The 17713-nt window shown below is 35.7% G+C and overlaps 1 protein-coding gene across 2 annotated transcripts in view; it reads right to left on the bottom strand.

Moving 5' to 3' along the window:
* Positions 1 to 784: 784 nt before the first annotated feature.
* The window catches only part of MESR6 (misexpression suppressor of ras 6), an 841969-nt gene continuing 825040 nt past the window's right edge, over positions 785 to 17713 (bottom strand). For both annotated transcript variants that reach the window (XM_087350337.1, XM_087350339.1), the window contains one exon: positions 785 to 3020. In XM_087350337.1, the coding sequence (XP_087206463.1) occupies positions 2897 to 3020 (124 nt within the window). In that variant the 3' untranslated portion in view covers positions 785 to 2896. The remainder of the gene's footprint in view (positions 3021 to 17713) is intronic.

The following is a 17713-nucleotide window of genomic DNA, read 5'->3' on the forward strand; positions in this document are numbered from 1 at the left end:
ACGACCATCTGCTCTTTAGTTACATATTTTTTATGAGTTTCGTACGGTTCTCAGAATAAACAACGATTATTTCGTCGAACTTGCACTGAAAACTGATCTTTGTGATTGAGACATGTTGTTTTTTTCTCTGCGGTAGAAACTAGACCACTAAATATTGTTTAGGTAAGATAGGGCTTCATACGATTTAGATTATCTTCCCATCTAAAGCCGGAACTAATCACATTTCAGTCCGGGGCAATTTCAAAGACCTGTCTTCCTCCTGCAGTTTTCGGAACTAAGAACAAAACCCTAGGCAGCGTGTACGTGGTTCAACAAACCGGTCAAAATTTAACACATTTGCAATTTGTACGAAAGCTTGAGAGGAAAGGCGTGTGTGAACCGCATTGCACAGATTTAAAGGACTCGAAAATTTAACAGTTTATAAAAGGAACCTGGAGTTGCTTTGGTGACTGAATTTCTTCTTAAGTAATTCTGAAAAATTGTAATAAGGAAAGAAGAAATTTTTGGATAAGTTGCAAACACTTTGTGAAGAACTGAAAGTTTAAGATCCGATCACATTTCGGAATTCTTTTCAGCTATACTCCTACCTTCAGTCCAAAGGACCTGTCTGCCTGCTTACCAGGATGCCTGTATCCTTAAACGATTCTCTTACGCCTACTGTCTAAAATACTGCAAACTCAAATGGTTGTCTATCTTGATCCGTATCCCAGGTTCTTTCTTATCACTGGTCAATCTCACATGCAGATGGAGGTATCTGGTTGGACTGATTAACAGACGGTTTATTTGTTGGGTTAGTGAAATTTTATTACGTTCAATAAGTTTGATGTCTCATATCTTACAAAAAGTATATGTATTAAACAATTTAACAAATACATTAATGTGAAATATGACAAAAAGTTTAAAACGTTTGCTTCACTTCATAGTAATGAGATTTATTTACATGTTATAAACCTCAAAACACCGGCAGGCACTACATAAAATGACTAACGGAACATAACTAACTAAATGAGAAAATGGAACATAATTGTAAAGTACTGTTCTTCAGCATAACACAAACTATTATCGATTACATAGCTGTAATCGATAATGTAACTGTCTTCGATTTTCAATCTGATACGAAATACCAACTACTGTTATTTGAACCACAACAGGAAATAAGCGAACTAACACACAAATCTTATAAATATTAATTAAATTAAATCAAATCATCAATTGATTATGTTTGTGCTAACAGCAAGAGAGTAAAACATTTCCAGTTGCTGTGTAAATGTTATCTTGTAATAAGTATGTTCGATATTTTTAGAATTAAGATATCTTGAAGTTGAACATGATATAAATAAATTTGAAAGAGTTCACTAATGTACCAAAAATATATGTCGTATTTATGAAGGACAAACTGAAACTGCATTTGAAGATTCAAAAAATCACAAAATGTTTTGAATGTTGTAAGTCATGTAGAGGAAAATGACACAGATCTCTAAGAGCATTGTAACTCCAAACTTAACTCTAGTGATGCAGATTTGTGTGCAGACTCTGGGGAAGTAGAAATGAATGTACATGATGAAATTTCCACATATTTTAATGCTATTCGAATAAACTCTTGTCTGTCTTTCACAAAGTTGCTTTTAGTGGCGTAGAATGTTTTAGAGACATAATGAAGATATAAGCCTGGCTTCCAGTAGCAAAACTACATTTTAAAAACTTGTTACCTGTATGTATGAAATAGAATCCTTCTTTGTTAGGCAGGCATGTATCCTGGGTCAATGTATTTGCAATAACATTACATACTGTTGTAGTCTGGTATTGCCTGTTACAACCTTCATAAAGCAGATGTATATAACTTAGGTATTATGTTGTCTTGATTTTCTATTACTGAAGTTCTGTAAAATTATAAAAAGTGTGAAAGGCACACATGTCCCTGTTGCGTTACCAGGAGATCTAGACGGATTCAAAAATATAAACAATCTAAATGTATTTATGATATTAGTATTATATATATAAACGCTAGACTTTCCTTAGGTTCAATGACACCTCCCGTAGCGAAATATATCCGAGGTAGTTAACTGTCTATTGCTGTACACATGACATACAAAATAAGTAGCCAATCAAATGTCTTCAGTTTTGTTGTATTTATGTTGCATTATTTCAAGTATGTATTATAAAACCATCCGGTTTTACTAAACATTGCAACGAAATAAAACAAACTCGAAATCAAATTCCTGTCATGATTCGTGTCTCAAATATTTTTTGCGGGTTGAGAGGATTTTGGTAAAACGTTCGTTCTTTTGTAAAATTCAACAAAATATTTAGAAGAAATTTCATGATAATTTCTGATACAACCATAACTGTTGTTTTCATAAACTGTTATGTTTACTTGACATACGTACCGGTTGTGGCATTAATACATACCATAAATTAATTATGATAGCCAAGGAAGTATTGTAGAGAATGTGTCTGGTTAATAACTCGTAATAGAAAGTGATCGGTGGGCCAGCTCAATTGCTGACGTTATTTTTATTCTCGCGTTATGACACTCTGCATAGTCGTATGCAGATACTAGCGTTTTGGAGAAACATGGCGCCCCATCATCAGGGCTGTACAGAGACAGTATGTTTCTCCGCAATGTTGGTATCTACCTACGAGTCTACACGGCGTCACAATCCAGAAAACAACACTGTCATGTCTGCCGTGAGAATTTCAAACCTCACATATATTAAGATTTCTGTCTTCTAAGTTGTTGCTCTTTGTAGTATGGTCGATGTTTATCAACGTTTCAGAGGTCATACTGCCTCCGTCATCAGGGCGATTCATCGACCATACTACACAACACAACAACCCAGAAGACAAAAATGTTCATACTCACCGCTGTGAGAACCTCAAATCTTACTCGCATGTATTATTCCTGTTCTTTATAAGCTAGAGTGAGCTTCACTGGGGCATATACCTGTCTCAACACCTTGAGAACTGCCTCCTGAATGAATTCGACGTCTTCTGGGGGGCAGTAGTCATCCTCGCTCGACCTACAGCAGAAAGCACTTTTCATTTCTGGTTCCTTATCAAGTCAGTTGGATTCAGTTCACGCCATCACAAACTCTTTAATATGATCAGAGATTTCTCAAGTGGTCTATTCTCTTCAGGTTTCCAACTAAAAATGTGTAAAGTGTTCGCTTGCGTGCTAAATTCCCCGCTTACATCATAAATGAATGAATTGAAAATAAAAATGTATATCACTAAATTTGTACTTTCATTGTCTTGAAAACAAGCGCAGTCTATTCTACATTGTGATGTTCCACTCCGCCATTACAGCCTGACAATTAGGTGCGTTCAAAACAGACCTAAAGAATGCTGGTAACATTAAATACACTCAAAATTCCACGTAAGTATACATCGTGAAATTACGTCGAATTACATTGTACTCGTATAACAAACACACATCGATGTCTTGTTTAATTTGCTCACAGCATAAATATTCTGCAAAATGTCATTAACGGTCAAAAGGCAACAGCAGTGACACCATTTATGGCAATTTTCAGACTCCTGTAAATACAGCGATGGACCTTCGGAATATCCATAAAAGGTAAGGAATTTATTGACTAGCTGAGTGACTATTAGTTTCTCGAGGACTCTCCAAACTTAAAGTTAAATTATCGTTATAATTCCTGCCTCGATTAAGAATCGATGTCTCTACATCGAACAACAACGGACTGGACAGACTGAAACACAAACCATGTATTAGCTATGAAAACTTTTGAAGTCTAATAAATGTAGAACCATATTATAACTATTAAAGTTAAAACTACAAAATGGAAACCTTTTCTGCATAAATGAGTCTGTTCACCTTCTTCTATTTCCACAAGAGACAAAGAAAACGATTTACCAAGCAGCAGCAACAACAGAAAAGGAATAATTTAAAGGCCAACACGTGAACGTCACCAGTAATTAAAAATAGAGAATAAAGAATAAAGAAGAAAGCTTTAGTTTGCATTACACCCTTAATTACATTAAAACTTCATGATATGCTATAAAAGTTAGCACACGGAAAGGAACATGTGTTATTTAAACGAAGACTTAAAAGGTGTGCGGAAATAATATTGCGCACCAGCAAAATGAACGCTTTTGTTAAATAACTACTATGCATAATTCCAATAGCGACGTTTAGAAGGTATAATAAAGCCGTATAATGTCTTGTTGGTAGATTAAATACAAAGTTTTGGAAGAAAGTATTACTGGGTTTAGAACGAAGCGAAAATAAACGTTGTGGCTTGTCATTAGCAAAGGCTTAACTTGAGCGTCTTCGGCAAATGATAGCTAGGGCAGATAAATGACTTCTTACTGTCTTAATATAGGACTTGGTAATTTCTGACGCATGTTATCATTACAATAATTTAGCTCTATGCTATTTAATATTATCGAAACAATGTATGTGTCTAGAAACACCATTAGCTTATATTGCCGATAAGCATAATACTCGATAATTTAACTTTACGTAAAAATTTCTGTCTTCCGCGATACTGCACTATCATCAAAATTCAGAATTTTAGTCAATGTGTTAATAACATGAGACACAGACCAGCATATATTTCAAACATTTTAACCCGGGACAAAATGAAATCATTTCCCACTTTTGTAACAGATTGTAGTTGCATGTAAGATCATACACAGTATAACCTATTAACAATTCTTCCTGACAATTTCCTTTGACATATTCGTAAAACCCATTGATATGCTTCCCTCCCTAATTCAAACAAACCACAAAGACTGTCAAATCAGGATAAGAGCGAGTTACTTTGTTGTGGAGAAACAAGACTAGCTGTCACCCTTTGTAATAAACTGGTCTATCTTACATTAACAATAACGATTATTACGACTTACCAACGCGATTTTAGAGCGGTAATATTATTCACAAGTCTCTGCACGTCTCACACAAACACGCTATTTTACCATATATCTTCATATGCAGACACTTTGGGATTTGTTCCTTCAAACTTGGTGACATGTGTAGCACTATAATTATCCGGCATTATTTTCGAGCTAGCTTTTTTTTTTGTTTCCTTTGAATTCCTACCCCGTATTCAGTGTCTGAAGCAACGAATTGTTTCTTTTCGTTAGGTGACAACCCCGGAGGTGGAAAAGGACGGTGTATAAGTAGAAGGCAGGTCTGCATGTCTTTAGGTAGAGCCAGCCTTGCGATAATAGGCAATTTATTGCGTGCTTAATAATATGGGAAGCTATGCATGCAGAGACGGGTGGGAATGTCCTTCCTAAGTTAGGACTCTGTTATTTTATTTGCTGGACCATTTCATCAGTATAGATCAATGCGTTTTGGACTACTTCTAAGAACAACAGTCAGTTACTGAGTGTCCCGGGGCGCAGCGCCATTTGCCTCGTAATGTAAACACTTCGTTTCTTTATTTATTTAACAACGCTTCATCAGGCGTAATTTCATATTCTCAGCATGGCGAGAATTAAGACGTCTTCTGGGATGTTGCGTAGTGTAGTTTCGTAGATATCTGCCCACTTTTCAGAGGTGTTTGCTATCTCAGTAGTCAGGATAATAAGTTTCATTGTCCTGATAACGAAAGCAGCAAACACCTCTGAAACGTCGATAAACGTCTTCTAGATCACACTGAGTAAAATCCAGAACAGAACACAATTATCTCTAACGCTGTATCAACCGCACGGGCTTCTCAAAAAGTACTTCTGAATGGAATTGTGATATTACATCGAAGATTATGTTGTTTTATTAAGAAATATATGGGAGTTATTATTCCAGTTTAGAAGCGTTTAATAACACTAAGAACTTTGAGGTTGTCACTGCAGCGAGGATTACGATGTTGTTCTTCAGCCCTGAAGAACGAGGCAGTGTTTCTCCGAAGCGTTGGTATCTACCTACGAGTCTGAATGGCGTCTCGATCCAGAACATCAAAATCGTCAAACTGTGGGAGTTGTTTCGTACGTGGGGCTTCTCGAAAACAAGAATCACTAAAGCACTATACCCCGTCCTGTCTTCAGAGCTACAAGGCCGTCTTCCTACACAGCTTTACATGCAACATAACTCTGGTTAAGTACATTGCAGCCAGGTACGCGCTTACACTTGTGTGTGCTACCGTGATCGGAGCTAACGAACCTTTTCCGTTTGACACCTTCATTTGCATTTATATTTTGCCAGAAATACTTTGCCAGGTAGCTCGGTTGGCGGGAATTCTGAGCTGATCCAAGAAATAAATTGGTCATTTCTAACGCATGAAGCTGTTGTCCTGGGCGACATACACCTGAAGACACCTCATCTTCACGCTTTACTGACATTAAAACGCTGTCATAATACTAATCTTTTGTAAACATACTAATGAATCTTCATGTTTTGTAAAATGCTAGGAGTATCTTGATAAGACGACATATTTAATCGTAAAAGGTATCGATTTTGATAGATATGAGCATTTTGGATTCCTCGAAAGTTACCAATTTTACATTAGTGTTTTTCTTTACTTTTTATCCGTGATAATTGTCGAAAATCCAGAATTAGAAAAATTGTAATAGCCTAAACCTGCAAAACAGAGAATCAGGAACACGTGGGCCTATTCATAAGTTAAGACAGATGAAGTAATAAAGGACTAGAGCAAATTATATAACAAACAGTTTCAAAAAGTGCATTCTTAATCTAAAATTGGTAAGCCGATTAAATAAGAAGTAACAGATGCATGAGATGTGTTCAGGATTTTGATCTTAAAACCTTAAGGGAGGAGAGAACTTGGGGTACCTGGAAATAGAAAAAACAGAAAGGCTGTGAATGAAACGCTAGGGTAATTGCACAAAGAAGAAGTCTTCATAACACAATTTGTGCGAGAAATCGATTTAAACAGGACGATTAAATAAACAAAAGGGCTGGTACAACATTCGAACGAGGAGAAAATTCCACAATGAGAACAAAATTAAATCTTCCGCTGGGATTAACAGAAAGAGAAAAAGACGTTAAAATCCAGACGGAATTATTGGAAATTCATGGCTCTTAATTACTGCAATATAATTTAAGTACTTAATTTATTTAAACTTTAATACTCCTGGATCATTCTTCTGAAAAATTCAAGTTCGGTTTCTCTTTGCTTCGAGAATCGAGAGGCGGTTAATGAAGACCACATTTTTCTTTTAGAATAATGGTTGTGAGCGAGTTGCCTTTATTAAGGTTAAATTTAGTACACTATCACGGAGAACGCGAATCGTAATTAAATGTTAACATATTGAAAGATGTGGAAACAGTGGAGTTAATTGGGATGTCAACTTACAATTCTTGCTGTCTGAGCGTCACTACAGTAGCCAGCACCTAAAAATAACTATGTCTAGGACCACCTCGTGAGAATGTAACATTCGGCCACGTGAATAATCCTCTGGGAAAGTTCTTAGACAATTCTGAGACTTCCCATGGTTTTATTCAGCCCGTCTTTATTAAAGCAAGCATTATACTACGTCATATCGTATAATACAATATAATATATCACGTAATTTAAACAGGAATAGTACAGTATAAATAAATTCTTTCTCACTGTATATCCAGACTGAAAATTTTGATTAATTAAAAGCGATGCTACTGTACTGAATTAAATGCGTTTAAAAGAGAACAAGGAACACCAGTTTTTACTGGAAAACATTTCTGATCCAGAGACAATATACAGGGAATACTTAGGAACTAACTCCATGAGCAGATTTCTTATTCAAAAGCAAAATAATAGGCTCATCTTGTCAAGAATATCCCAGTTTTCCAAGGATACCAAACGTTCATTGACGTGTTCGCAAGAGTACACTGATGGTCCATTAGCCAGATGAATCAAGCCCACATCATCAAACAGTAAGTCCTTAAGATTCATTTTAATATTTTACTTCTATCTACACACAGGTTTATGAGTGGTTTTCCTTTCAGTCCTCCCCCAAAGCGCCTATATGGCGCATAGTGGGACAGATTTACTTCTAATTTTTAATGTAAATTATCTGAGCGTTTTGTGCAGACTGCGCTGCAAATGGAGAGTATTCTGTGTAGAACTCCACACATACGCGCTAACTGAGGCGTTCCACTCCGAATTAAATTTACAATTGTGTTTCGAAAGACATTTGTGGCCTGAAGTATTCTATTTAAATATTCCTGAAATAAAAAACAATACCTAAGTTGAGCCGAAGTGAACCCTGGACATTTAATTTCTTAGCGATCTCTTATTTTTATGTAGTAACAAACCTTTAAGTAATTTATCGGAAGGAATTATACTTTATACAGGGAAATTTATTACGATTTATCACCAAATGTTACTAAACGCAGATTAAAAAACAGGGAATTTAAAAAATAATATATCGAATTTATACTGTATTTTCTCATTACAAGAAGATTCAGTGGATTTTCAAGTCCTTCAATTTTCAATCGCTAATTAACTGCAGCGTGCAGACGTTATAATATGGCTTCAATTAATTACACAGCAATAAGTGAAATGAATGAAAGTCTTCTTCAGTCTGGGGAGGTTGATCGAATTTCGGCTGATTTAATATGGTGTTCTTTACCCGTATACGACATGTTATGTAAATAATTAATAACGCTATATCAACCGCAGGTATAACGTAGCATCAAATAAAATGTGATTTTGTTTAAATATATCAACAAAACACACAAGGCTTAGAGTTTACAAGACTCTAGCTCGACGCATTTTTACTTACAGAGGCGAAGCTCAGACCATATATAAATGAAATGAAAGCAGCACAAATGAAAACCATACGGAAAACAGCACTGAAATATGATATAAACATTGAAACAAAAGTGCTACAACAAAGGACTGCCTTACATACTGTTGTTACTCGCATGGTTATTAACCCGCCACTTATTTTACTATTTCAAATGAAGATAAGTGTATCTGGATATTCAAAACTAGGACAGGGAACTGCAGAGTCAAGTAACTGTAACTATATTTCTTCATTTATTCTTCATTTATTTTTCTTTGTGTATAATATTGTTTCTATTTTGGGCTTGCCTGTATTTGGCTGTTATATTTAATACTGTACATGTATAAGTTTAGTTAATCTGTTTGTGTAATATTTTGCATTACTAATTCATTATTATTGTATGTATTATCAGTGTTTGCTTGTTATTGGCTTCTTGCACTTAAATAAATAAATGAATTGAATTGAAACGTGTAAGAAATTACAGGGGATATAGTACTGATGCATAATATTTGAAGATGGAACCCGAAACTCGATTACAATCTTTGTAAGAGCCTACTACTGATTCCTATCCTCAGCTAGATTAATCCAGACCACACCCACACGATATATTGTTTTAAGATCACTTTTAATATTGTCCTCGCACGTATGCCTATATCTCCCTTTCATGTTTCCTGACACATCCCGTGCATGCTATATGTTCCTAACATTTCATTAACTTCATATAATATCCTGCTAATATGTGGTGAAGAATAGCCCACCAATTATGAATAAAATATAGAGAACATAAAAGATTTTGCTATACACAACTTAAATTAAAATACAAACATACGTAGACTGAGGAAATGCAGACTTGTAGAAATGTAAGAAATAAATAAAGAGAGAATGAGAAGTTTATAGGCACTTAAAAAGCGTCATATAATGTACACTTTATCGTAATTATCACTACATTATGTTGTAGACGTTTCTATGAAAGGATATTAATTTACCCATAGAGTAATAGTGTTACTTCTGATAATGTGTGGCATAGCAAACTTAAAACCTGTGTTCATACATTTAGATGTCGGTCTTTTATGTAGAAAAATACTCAGCTTTAAACAAGTAACACAATATGAGAAATATGATTATTAAATATGAAGTACGATATTAAAAACTTGAAACTCAAAGAGAATAAAACAGTTTTACTCGCGAACAAAAAAATCAAACATTCCACTTCACATAATAAAACCCGTATTGAAAGAAATTTTCAAAACGTCGGATGAATTCGCTGAAACTTCTGTTCATTCCATACTCCATTTTAACATCCCACTATATAGTATACTTAAAAGTTCCTAATTATAAAATTCTTGTTACTTTGTAGATTTTGCGTAGAAGAGAAAAGAAGGTAAAAAAATAATTTCAAGCCCCCCCTAACTCTTTCTCCTTTCATCTTTCTCTTTGACAGGATTTCTTAGCCAGGCAGTCTACGGAAAGAGACAAATATATAGGTTTGGCTGTCTGAGAGACAGAGACAAAGACATTCTTTTGATGAAGCTCTTATTTTGCGTTTCTCTTCCCCGGGGACGTCTTGGTCTTTGCCGGCGCAGAAACCGGAGAGTGAGAGACCTGCAGAGTCTGCATTAGCAAAGAACGTCCCTAGCTCTTCGTTAATGAATCCCGTTCGCCTGCCACACCCACTGTTTAATCCTGCAGAATAGGCCGCCATTTCTGGTCCAGAAGTTATCTAGTGAAATCTTAGGTTCTTACAGCGACACTGTGTTCTCCTGCAAAATTCCGCCTCACTCGAAGACGTTTAAATGAAAGTATTTATACACAGGCCAAATTTTAAGACTGACGGTTACGTTTCTGAGAGGCTGCAGAACATTTTGTTAATGGAAGTTAAAATATTTGGGAGAATATCAAATTATGTCCACGACGTAATTAGAAAAAGGAAAAGATTAATATCGGGATCTGGGAGTAAGCTTTCACTTCAGTACTGTACATCTTCCAATCTGCTACTCGAAACTCAAACATTAAAATATGTAAAAGTATACTTTAACCACTATACAAATTTGAAACTTGGTCTCGAACAGATTGAAGGTGTTTAAGAGTGCCAAAGAGAATATTTGGCCCCAGGAAAGCGAAAGAAAGAACACGTTCGGAAAACTGCGCAATGAGTAATTTCACAATGCACACTTCACCAGACGCAATAACAATGTTCAAATCAATTTTTTATTTTGCCAAATTAAAAGCTAAATAAATGTCGCAAGGCAGCCGCGTTTTTGAGTCACATTCTCCAAGAAACACATTGATAAAACTTGCATACTTTTAAAATATCAATTATCATACATCATTTCAGGAGCCTGTATTTAGTGACGCCAACATTTTTCTTCGTCTCGCAAGTTCGTGCGTCCGTCATGTAGGACCATAGGAAGCAATGAATGCATACCAAATGTAAAAATATATTAAATGGATATAAATGTAACAGGAATGACATACACACTATCCACGAAAAGTAGTAAGCATATTTTTTCCCCTACATAAACAATAACTCTGTATTTTACAGACAAATCATATAAATGATTTTCATACGATTTTCAAAATAAACACAGACTGTTTTCTGAAACAGCATTACCAAATGAACTTTGTAATGGAGACGAGTAGTGTTTACGTTGAGATAAGAATAGAATTTTTAGATACTATTTAGACGAGCTTTTTGCTGCAAAGGGTTAAGAAATGGAAATAGGTTAATGATGAAAATTGTTGTTAAATCTCGATGCATACTGGTTAAATAAACAAAGCACAGGTCAGGCTACGAAATGCGAACGTTCATAAGACAGAATTAACATGAAGCAATGAAGCTATAAAACAAGGAATTTCAGATAAGGAACTCATTTACCCGCTACGAGATTCTGCATGCGTCACTCGGCCCAGGAAGGCCGCAGCATCCGTTCCTATAACGAACAACTGTTTTCCTTTCCGTCCCAGCAAATGCAATGCCTTGCCTCCCTTACCGTCTCATGGCACAGACAAAAAATAAGTTTCACGTCTCAGAAAGAAGAAAGAATGAAACTAAAAGGGGTTGGAAGGGCCGGGAGTCGCTTGCTAAATTTACTTTTGTTTCTAGATCGCTTTTGTGCTAGTAGAACCCTACGGCTTCTCCCCCTCGCCCCTCCACCCAACCAACACATTTGAAGAAAACAGTCAGAGGGAAATATTAAGCAGAAAGAAGAAAACAGAAATGCGTTGTATTTGTCATTTTTAATTCTCACTCGATATCTCGGGGCGCCTGAAGTAAGTGCTAGGATGAATTTAAACATCTCTACAAGTTGAAGCATATTCTAGCCTTCATTTTTCCAACAATTTTCAATGTATTAAAACTGCAATAACAAAGCACACATATTCAGCTGTTGAAGCACTATAAAGTCATCTTATGGAAGGACTGGAAACAAATTTGTGTTCTTAAACCAGAAAAAACTGCATATCAGCCACAACTATTTTTAATTACATGTGCAGGACTAATTTAAGCAACGTCATGTAGAAATAGTTTTTCTGAGGGTAAATTTCTGAATATTATTTATACTACGATGGCTGTCTTTTGGGTTACAGTGACGTGTGGTCTGACAGTTTACTAACGTTTTTACCAGGTCCTTATTACCTCCACAATCAGGGCGACTAATCACCCTGACGATGGAAGGATGAGAGCGAATCATGTAGCTAGAAAACTAGGCATAATACACGAATGACGCCTATGCCAAAAGGTGTTGGTTCGAAGAGCAGTTTGCAGGAAGATACAACAGATCAGAATAAGTGTCCTGGGTTCGATTCCCAGTGAAGATAGTTTTTGTAGCTCGGATACTAAGAACGAAGCCAAGGTGAAATCCCTTCGCTTCAGAGAGGAGACGACAGGAACGTGGCAAATGGTTACACACGACTTCAAATTGATCGTAGAATACAATAACGTCGGAAAAAAAGAACAATGTCAATTTCAGGGATAATGTTATGAGTTTATAATTGCCGTAGCATGCACGCACTAACGCATCATATACGATTGTAAATTCGCATCGTTCAGTTATATTATATACTTCTCACGTTGATTTGCATATTATAAATTCGTAGGCGGAAAGAATGCTTCCATAAAGTAAGGGACGAAGGAGAAGTTAGATTTTAGGGTTGAAGGATAGGGTGTACTGTGCAGGAAGGGTGGGTGAATGACGTTAGAATAGGGGTGGGCTGGTAAGACTTTTTTATCCAAAGAAAAGGGTAAGGGGAGAGTAAAAAAATTCGAAAAAGGAGGAAATCTTAGAGGGTTAAAAATTGAAAGGGGAAGAAATAGTACGAAAAAATGCATTAGCACAGAAGATTCTAATTATTCACATTATTCAAACACAGAAGAACCCAGAGATAGATAATTTATATGGCATTGAACTTCTTTATTTCCTATACTACCCTTTTATGTGTACAGCGGGCCGTATTATCTTCGGTAAAGGGGTATCGATAGCAACTCTACACACAAGCGTTCCTAAAAGCACAGAGAAGTTTGAATTTCAATTCACAAAGTAACGTGAATTCATCACAGTTTCTTGACAAGAATGTTCTTAACATATCAGTCCAGTGCTTAAATGCTGCAGATTTTTATGCGAGATGTACGTGGTTCGAATGCTGTTTGAGGCACCAATACATCTACAAACATTCTTATAGCATCACAGGCGAATAACGATACATAACGTCATTATCCTCCTCCTATATTCTATTCGAATTTACCATGTAACGCTTGCCTCCGCTTATCTGATGTTACCTAAGATCTTCAGGTTATATATTCAAGTTCGATAACTTGAATAATGAGTACAGACTATATCGTACAAATACAGGTAAACATAATTTAGTAACTTACACAATATTAAGACATACATTGACTGATGTTTATAATCAGATAAAAGGATTATTTTAAGAGGCTTACGACTATAAACTGTACTCTACACTGATATAAATCCAACGGCAGTTCATGCAACTTCCTTTTGGAGAAGTGTCACGAGTATGATTTTAAAGTTAAGTGGCTCTTTTAATTAATATGACAGAGAAATGTTCAGCGAAGCATATGGCCAAGTTATAATATTCTGTTCATGGTTTGGCATCCATCTTTGCTGCATGTAGCGGAGCGACTATTAGATTCTTAAGAAGGAATCTGGTGGATGAAGTTAGAAGTATAAGTTTTGGCTAATTCTATCATCATTTAATATTTTCTCATGTAGGCTTACAGCTAATTAAAAAGATGACAGATGCACGGAAAAGATTAGTCTCGGCCCGCAGATCAGCTATCATGACTGATGGCTTAGTGGTTTTCCTCAGTAATTCCACTCATATTCTGGGATATTATCTTAAATTAAGCCATGACATTTTATTTAACATCCTTTACAATTAATTACCCTACATAGTATAAGCTACTGATAGCGTCGTTAAACAAACCACAGAATAAGATTAATAGAGGATATCGGAAACAATTTTTAAATATAAATTCAAAATAAGAGAACAAAATTTAAAATGTTACTAGCTTAGGATAAAAAACTGGAGAGATGCAGGAGGAAACAAAAGGAATCAGAAAAGTCAAGAAATAGTTCATATTAGAGGAGAATAACACGACGAAATAACTAAACAAATTAACACACAACTGACAAAGTACAGACGCAAAGATCGTGCAAAATGTAATTAAAATACTTGAATATTTCAACAATAAATTCAACTCGTAGTCGAGTTCATAAACTGTTTTTATCGACAAAGCGTTACCTGTATCAGCGTTCTATTTTGATTGTGAAAATTTACAAGTTACACCAATCTGTCGTATTGGTTTAGGACGCATGTTTGGATGAACATAAAATTCGAGTTAAATGATAACGGGAGTGGTAAGTAGAGAGAACTCAGTTCACAACATGCTCAGAATTCCTAACAGTACATTAAAGCCGCTTTCCCAAGCAACACCTCTGCAGAACATCGACTAACATTTCTGTCTGCTCAACCACATTTTAGGTGGGTCAGAGGGAGAGGGTACAGTACAATGATGAAACTATTCTGGATATGGGAGACATTTCCAGAAATTAAATTTTTCCACAAACAGCCGAACGTAAAATTATCCCTTTAAATGTGAACATTAGTAACGGTGCTCGGGGAGCGGGGGTGCTGTCAAATGCAGGCGCGGAGTAATATACCGTCATGCAGGAGAGAAGGGTTCACCCTTACCAAGCGAGAATCTCGCAAATTAAGCTTCCTCCAAAATCGAAAATTTCCTTCTGAACTTACCATGCAGAAAATCATTATAAATTAGTGGCGATATTCGAATCTTTCAAAGTGTTTAAATAACTGACTACAATCCCAGAGTACTTATTTTGTCTTTGTGGGTTTAATAGCACTCTATTCGCCTGTACTTTTGGAAAAAATATATAATGTAATATAAATTTTATAATTATTTTCCAAAGTAAAAAGATCTCAAGTTAAAAAATCAAAGTCAAAGGCAACAACAAAATAACCAAAGTCAAGAAATCAAACACGAAATCCAATATGAAATATACCGAGTGAAGGAACAGAAATTTTTTATTCATCGGCTTACTTAATGTCTGCTTTGTTTGGTACTGCAAAAACAGCCTTTTTCAGGAAGTATATTTATCACAAAAATCTCTACTACGGCATGTAATGGCAACACCAACGCCACACACAACTACGTATAGAAACTGGATAAATAACGCTTCTAGGTCATAGACCGAGTGCCTGACAAAGAGTGGCGATGATAATAGACTGTATTTCCAACTGATTTTACGGCTTCAATATGCTCGGAATAATTTCGATTCTGTGTAATCGTGTTAAGTCTTAAAAGCAATGCATGTTATATGTAAATTTGTTTCAACTGTCTGATTAAGAAATTATTCAAACTTAAAACTAATGACAAAAATCAAAGTGTAGTCGCAGGTAAATGCAGGTATATAGTGTAAAAACGAAACATCAGAAATAAGTATTTTGTATGTAAGATTTGAGGTTTTTACAGCGGTGAGTATGAATCGCCCTGATGACGGAGGCAGTATGACCTCTGAAACGTTGGTAAACATCGACCAGACTACACAGTGTAACAACCCAGAAGACAGAAATCTTCATACTAAGAATCGCCCTGATGACGGAGGCAGTATGACCTCTGAAACGTTGGTTAACATCGACCAGACTACACAGCGCAACAACCCAGAAGACAGAAATCTTCATACTAAGAATCGCCCTGATGACGGAGGCAGTATGACCTCTGAAACGTTGGTAAACATCGACCAGACTACACAGCGCAACAACCCAGAAGACAGAAATCTTCATAAGTACTTTGTAGTCAGTTTTACTCCAATGCAGTATCATCACATCACTCTTTCACTTCATATTCAAGCTACAAAATGGCATAATAAAGATTATTAAATGGCTATGACAAACAATAGCTTTAAGAACTGAAAGTGGAGAAGCCAGCGTCAATATTAGGTAGAAAGACGCTTCGCGTATTCGTATTTTACGCTGTAATAATGAATACCAATGCGTTCACTGAACCATTTCCCAGTGACAGAATTCAAGGCGGTACCTGCAGTTGCTAACAATGTCTTCGCATTGTTCGGGAACAGGCAACGTGCTGGACTCATTAGTTCGTCCCCAAGGAGCACATTTAAAAGGGGAGAAAAGAAGGGGAAAAATGCGAGTGTAAAATAATTTTTTCTTTGAAATCGAGCGAATGTGATTCCATTATACAGTAAAGCAGCTTTATTAAAAAAGGGCCAAAGGGAGTGACAATTAAAGCGAAAGAGATGGACGAATCTAAAAAAGGTGGGAGGGGGGAGGAAACTGAGCGAAAAACATGTGGGAGTATTGGGTTCCATTTTGAAACTTGCGTCTTGGATATTAAGTACGTACCAGACTCCTGGCCTTGTTACATTCTTTGTGAAGACAAAAGCAACGGATATGAGGGAAATAAAAGAATTTTTCCTTGTTTTAATGTAGCGCTGGGCACGAAACGAAAATAAGATTAAATCTATGCCAATGTCTCCAATACTGTTTATCACACACAGACTAAAACTAGATTATTTCACATATAATAATTCGTTTTTGGAAGGAAGTAAGTAAGTTTAATCTCTGCATATTATGTGGCTTATAATTATTTCATAGAAATTAGCTTTAAAGAACAAAATAACCAGTTTACTCTCTTCTGGCGACCGTCAGGTAATGTTAAAAAATTCAACAGATCACAGGTTTGTTTGGATTACACAAGATAACAAAGGAATATATCATGCAAATAAATAACAGTCTAGTATTCGAATGAAAGTCATCAATAAGAGCCAAAATAGTGTTAAACGACACCAATATAACAAAGTCATCTCTATGAAATACATGGGTCATAAAATGAATATAAAGTGACGATTAACGCTTGTAAAACCAAAAAAATTCCAATATTCGTGCGGGTCTACTAAAGGAATAAATGGTTTGCTTTTATATAAAACTTGTTTGAAATTAAAATTATTAATTACTTCTACTGATTTCTTTAGAACACCAATGACAGAAAACGACTTTATTCGTATTTATGTATTTATTCGTACCTGAATTCACTCCATAATATTAAACGTATCAAATGGTTAACACGCACTGAACAAGTGTGCTGTGACGAAGTAATTGATTCCAATGTGGCTAGAGGGCCATTTATTTCAGCGTGGAACTACCTCAGGGTTCCAAATCTACCCTTCATAACCAGCAATTGTTTGCGGGTTTACAAACAGATATAGTCTCTCACGTATTGCGACATGGATTTATGACAACTGAATATCTACGGCATTACCAACCTCTGCTTCTGCCCATCGAATATCAGATTGCGGCTATGCTGTACATGACTTACATACCTAAATATATTATTATTATTATTATTATCATCATCATTATTATGTTTTACATATCAGGAAATACTTAAATATGTCACATATTATTATTACTAAACTGAATTATTATTTAATTTTCCTTATTTTCCTTTCTATATAATAGCTTG

Source organism: Zootermopsis nevadensis, unplaced genomic scaffold (genome assembly GCF_977971745.1).
Source record: "Zootermopsis nevadensis isolate Lab colony 2312 unplaced genomic scaffold, Znev_1.0 Znev_ptg000017l, whole genome shotgun sequence".
NCBI classification, from domain to species: domain Eukaryota; kingdom Metazoa; phylum Arthropoda; class Insecta; order Blattodea; family Termopsidae; genus Zootermopsis; species Zootermopsis nevadensis.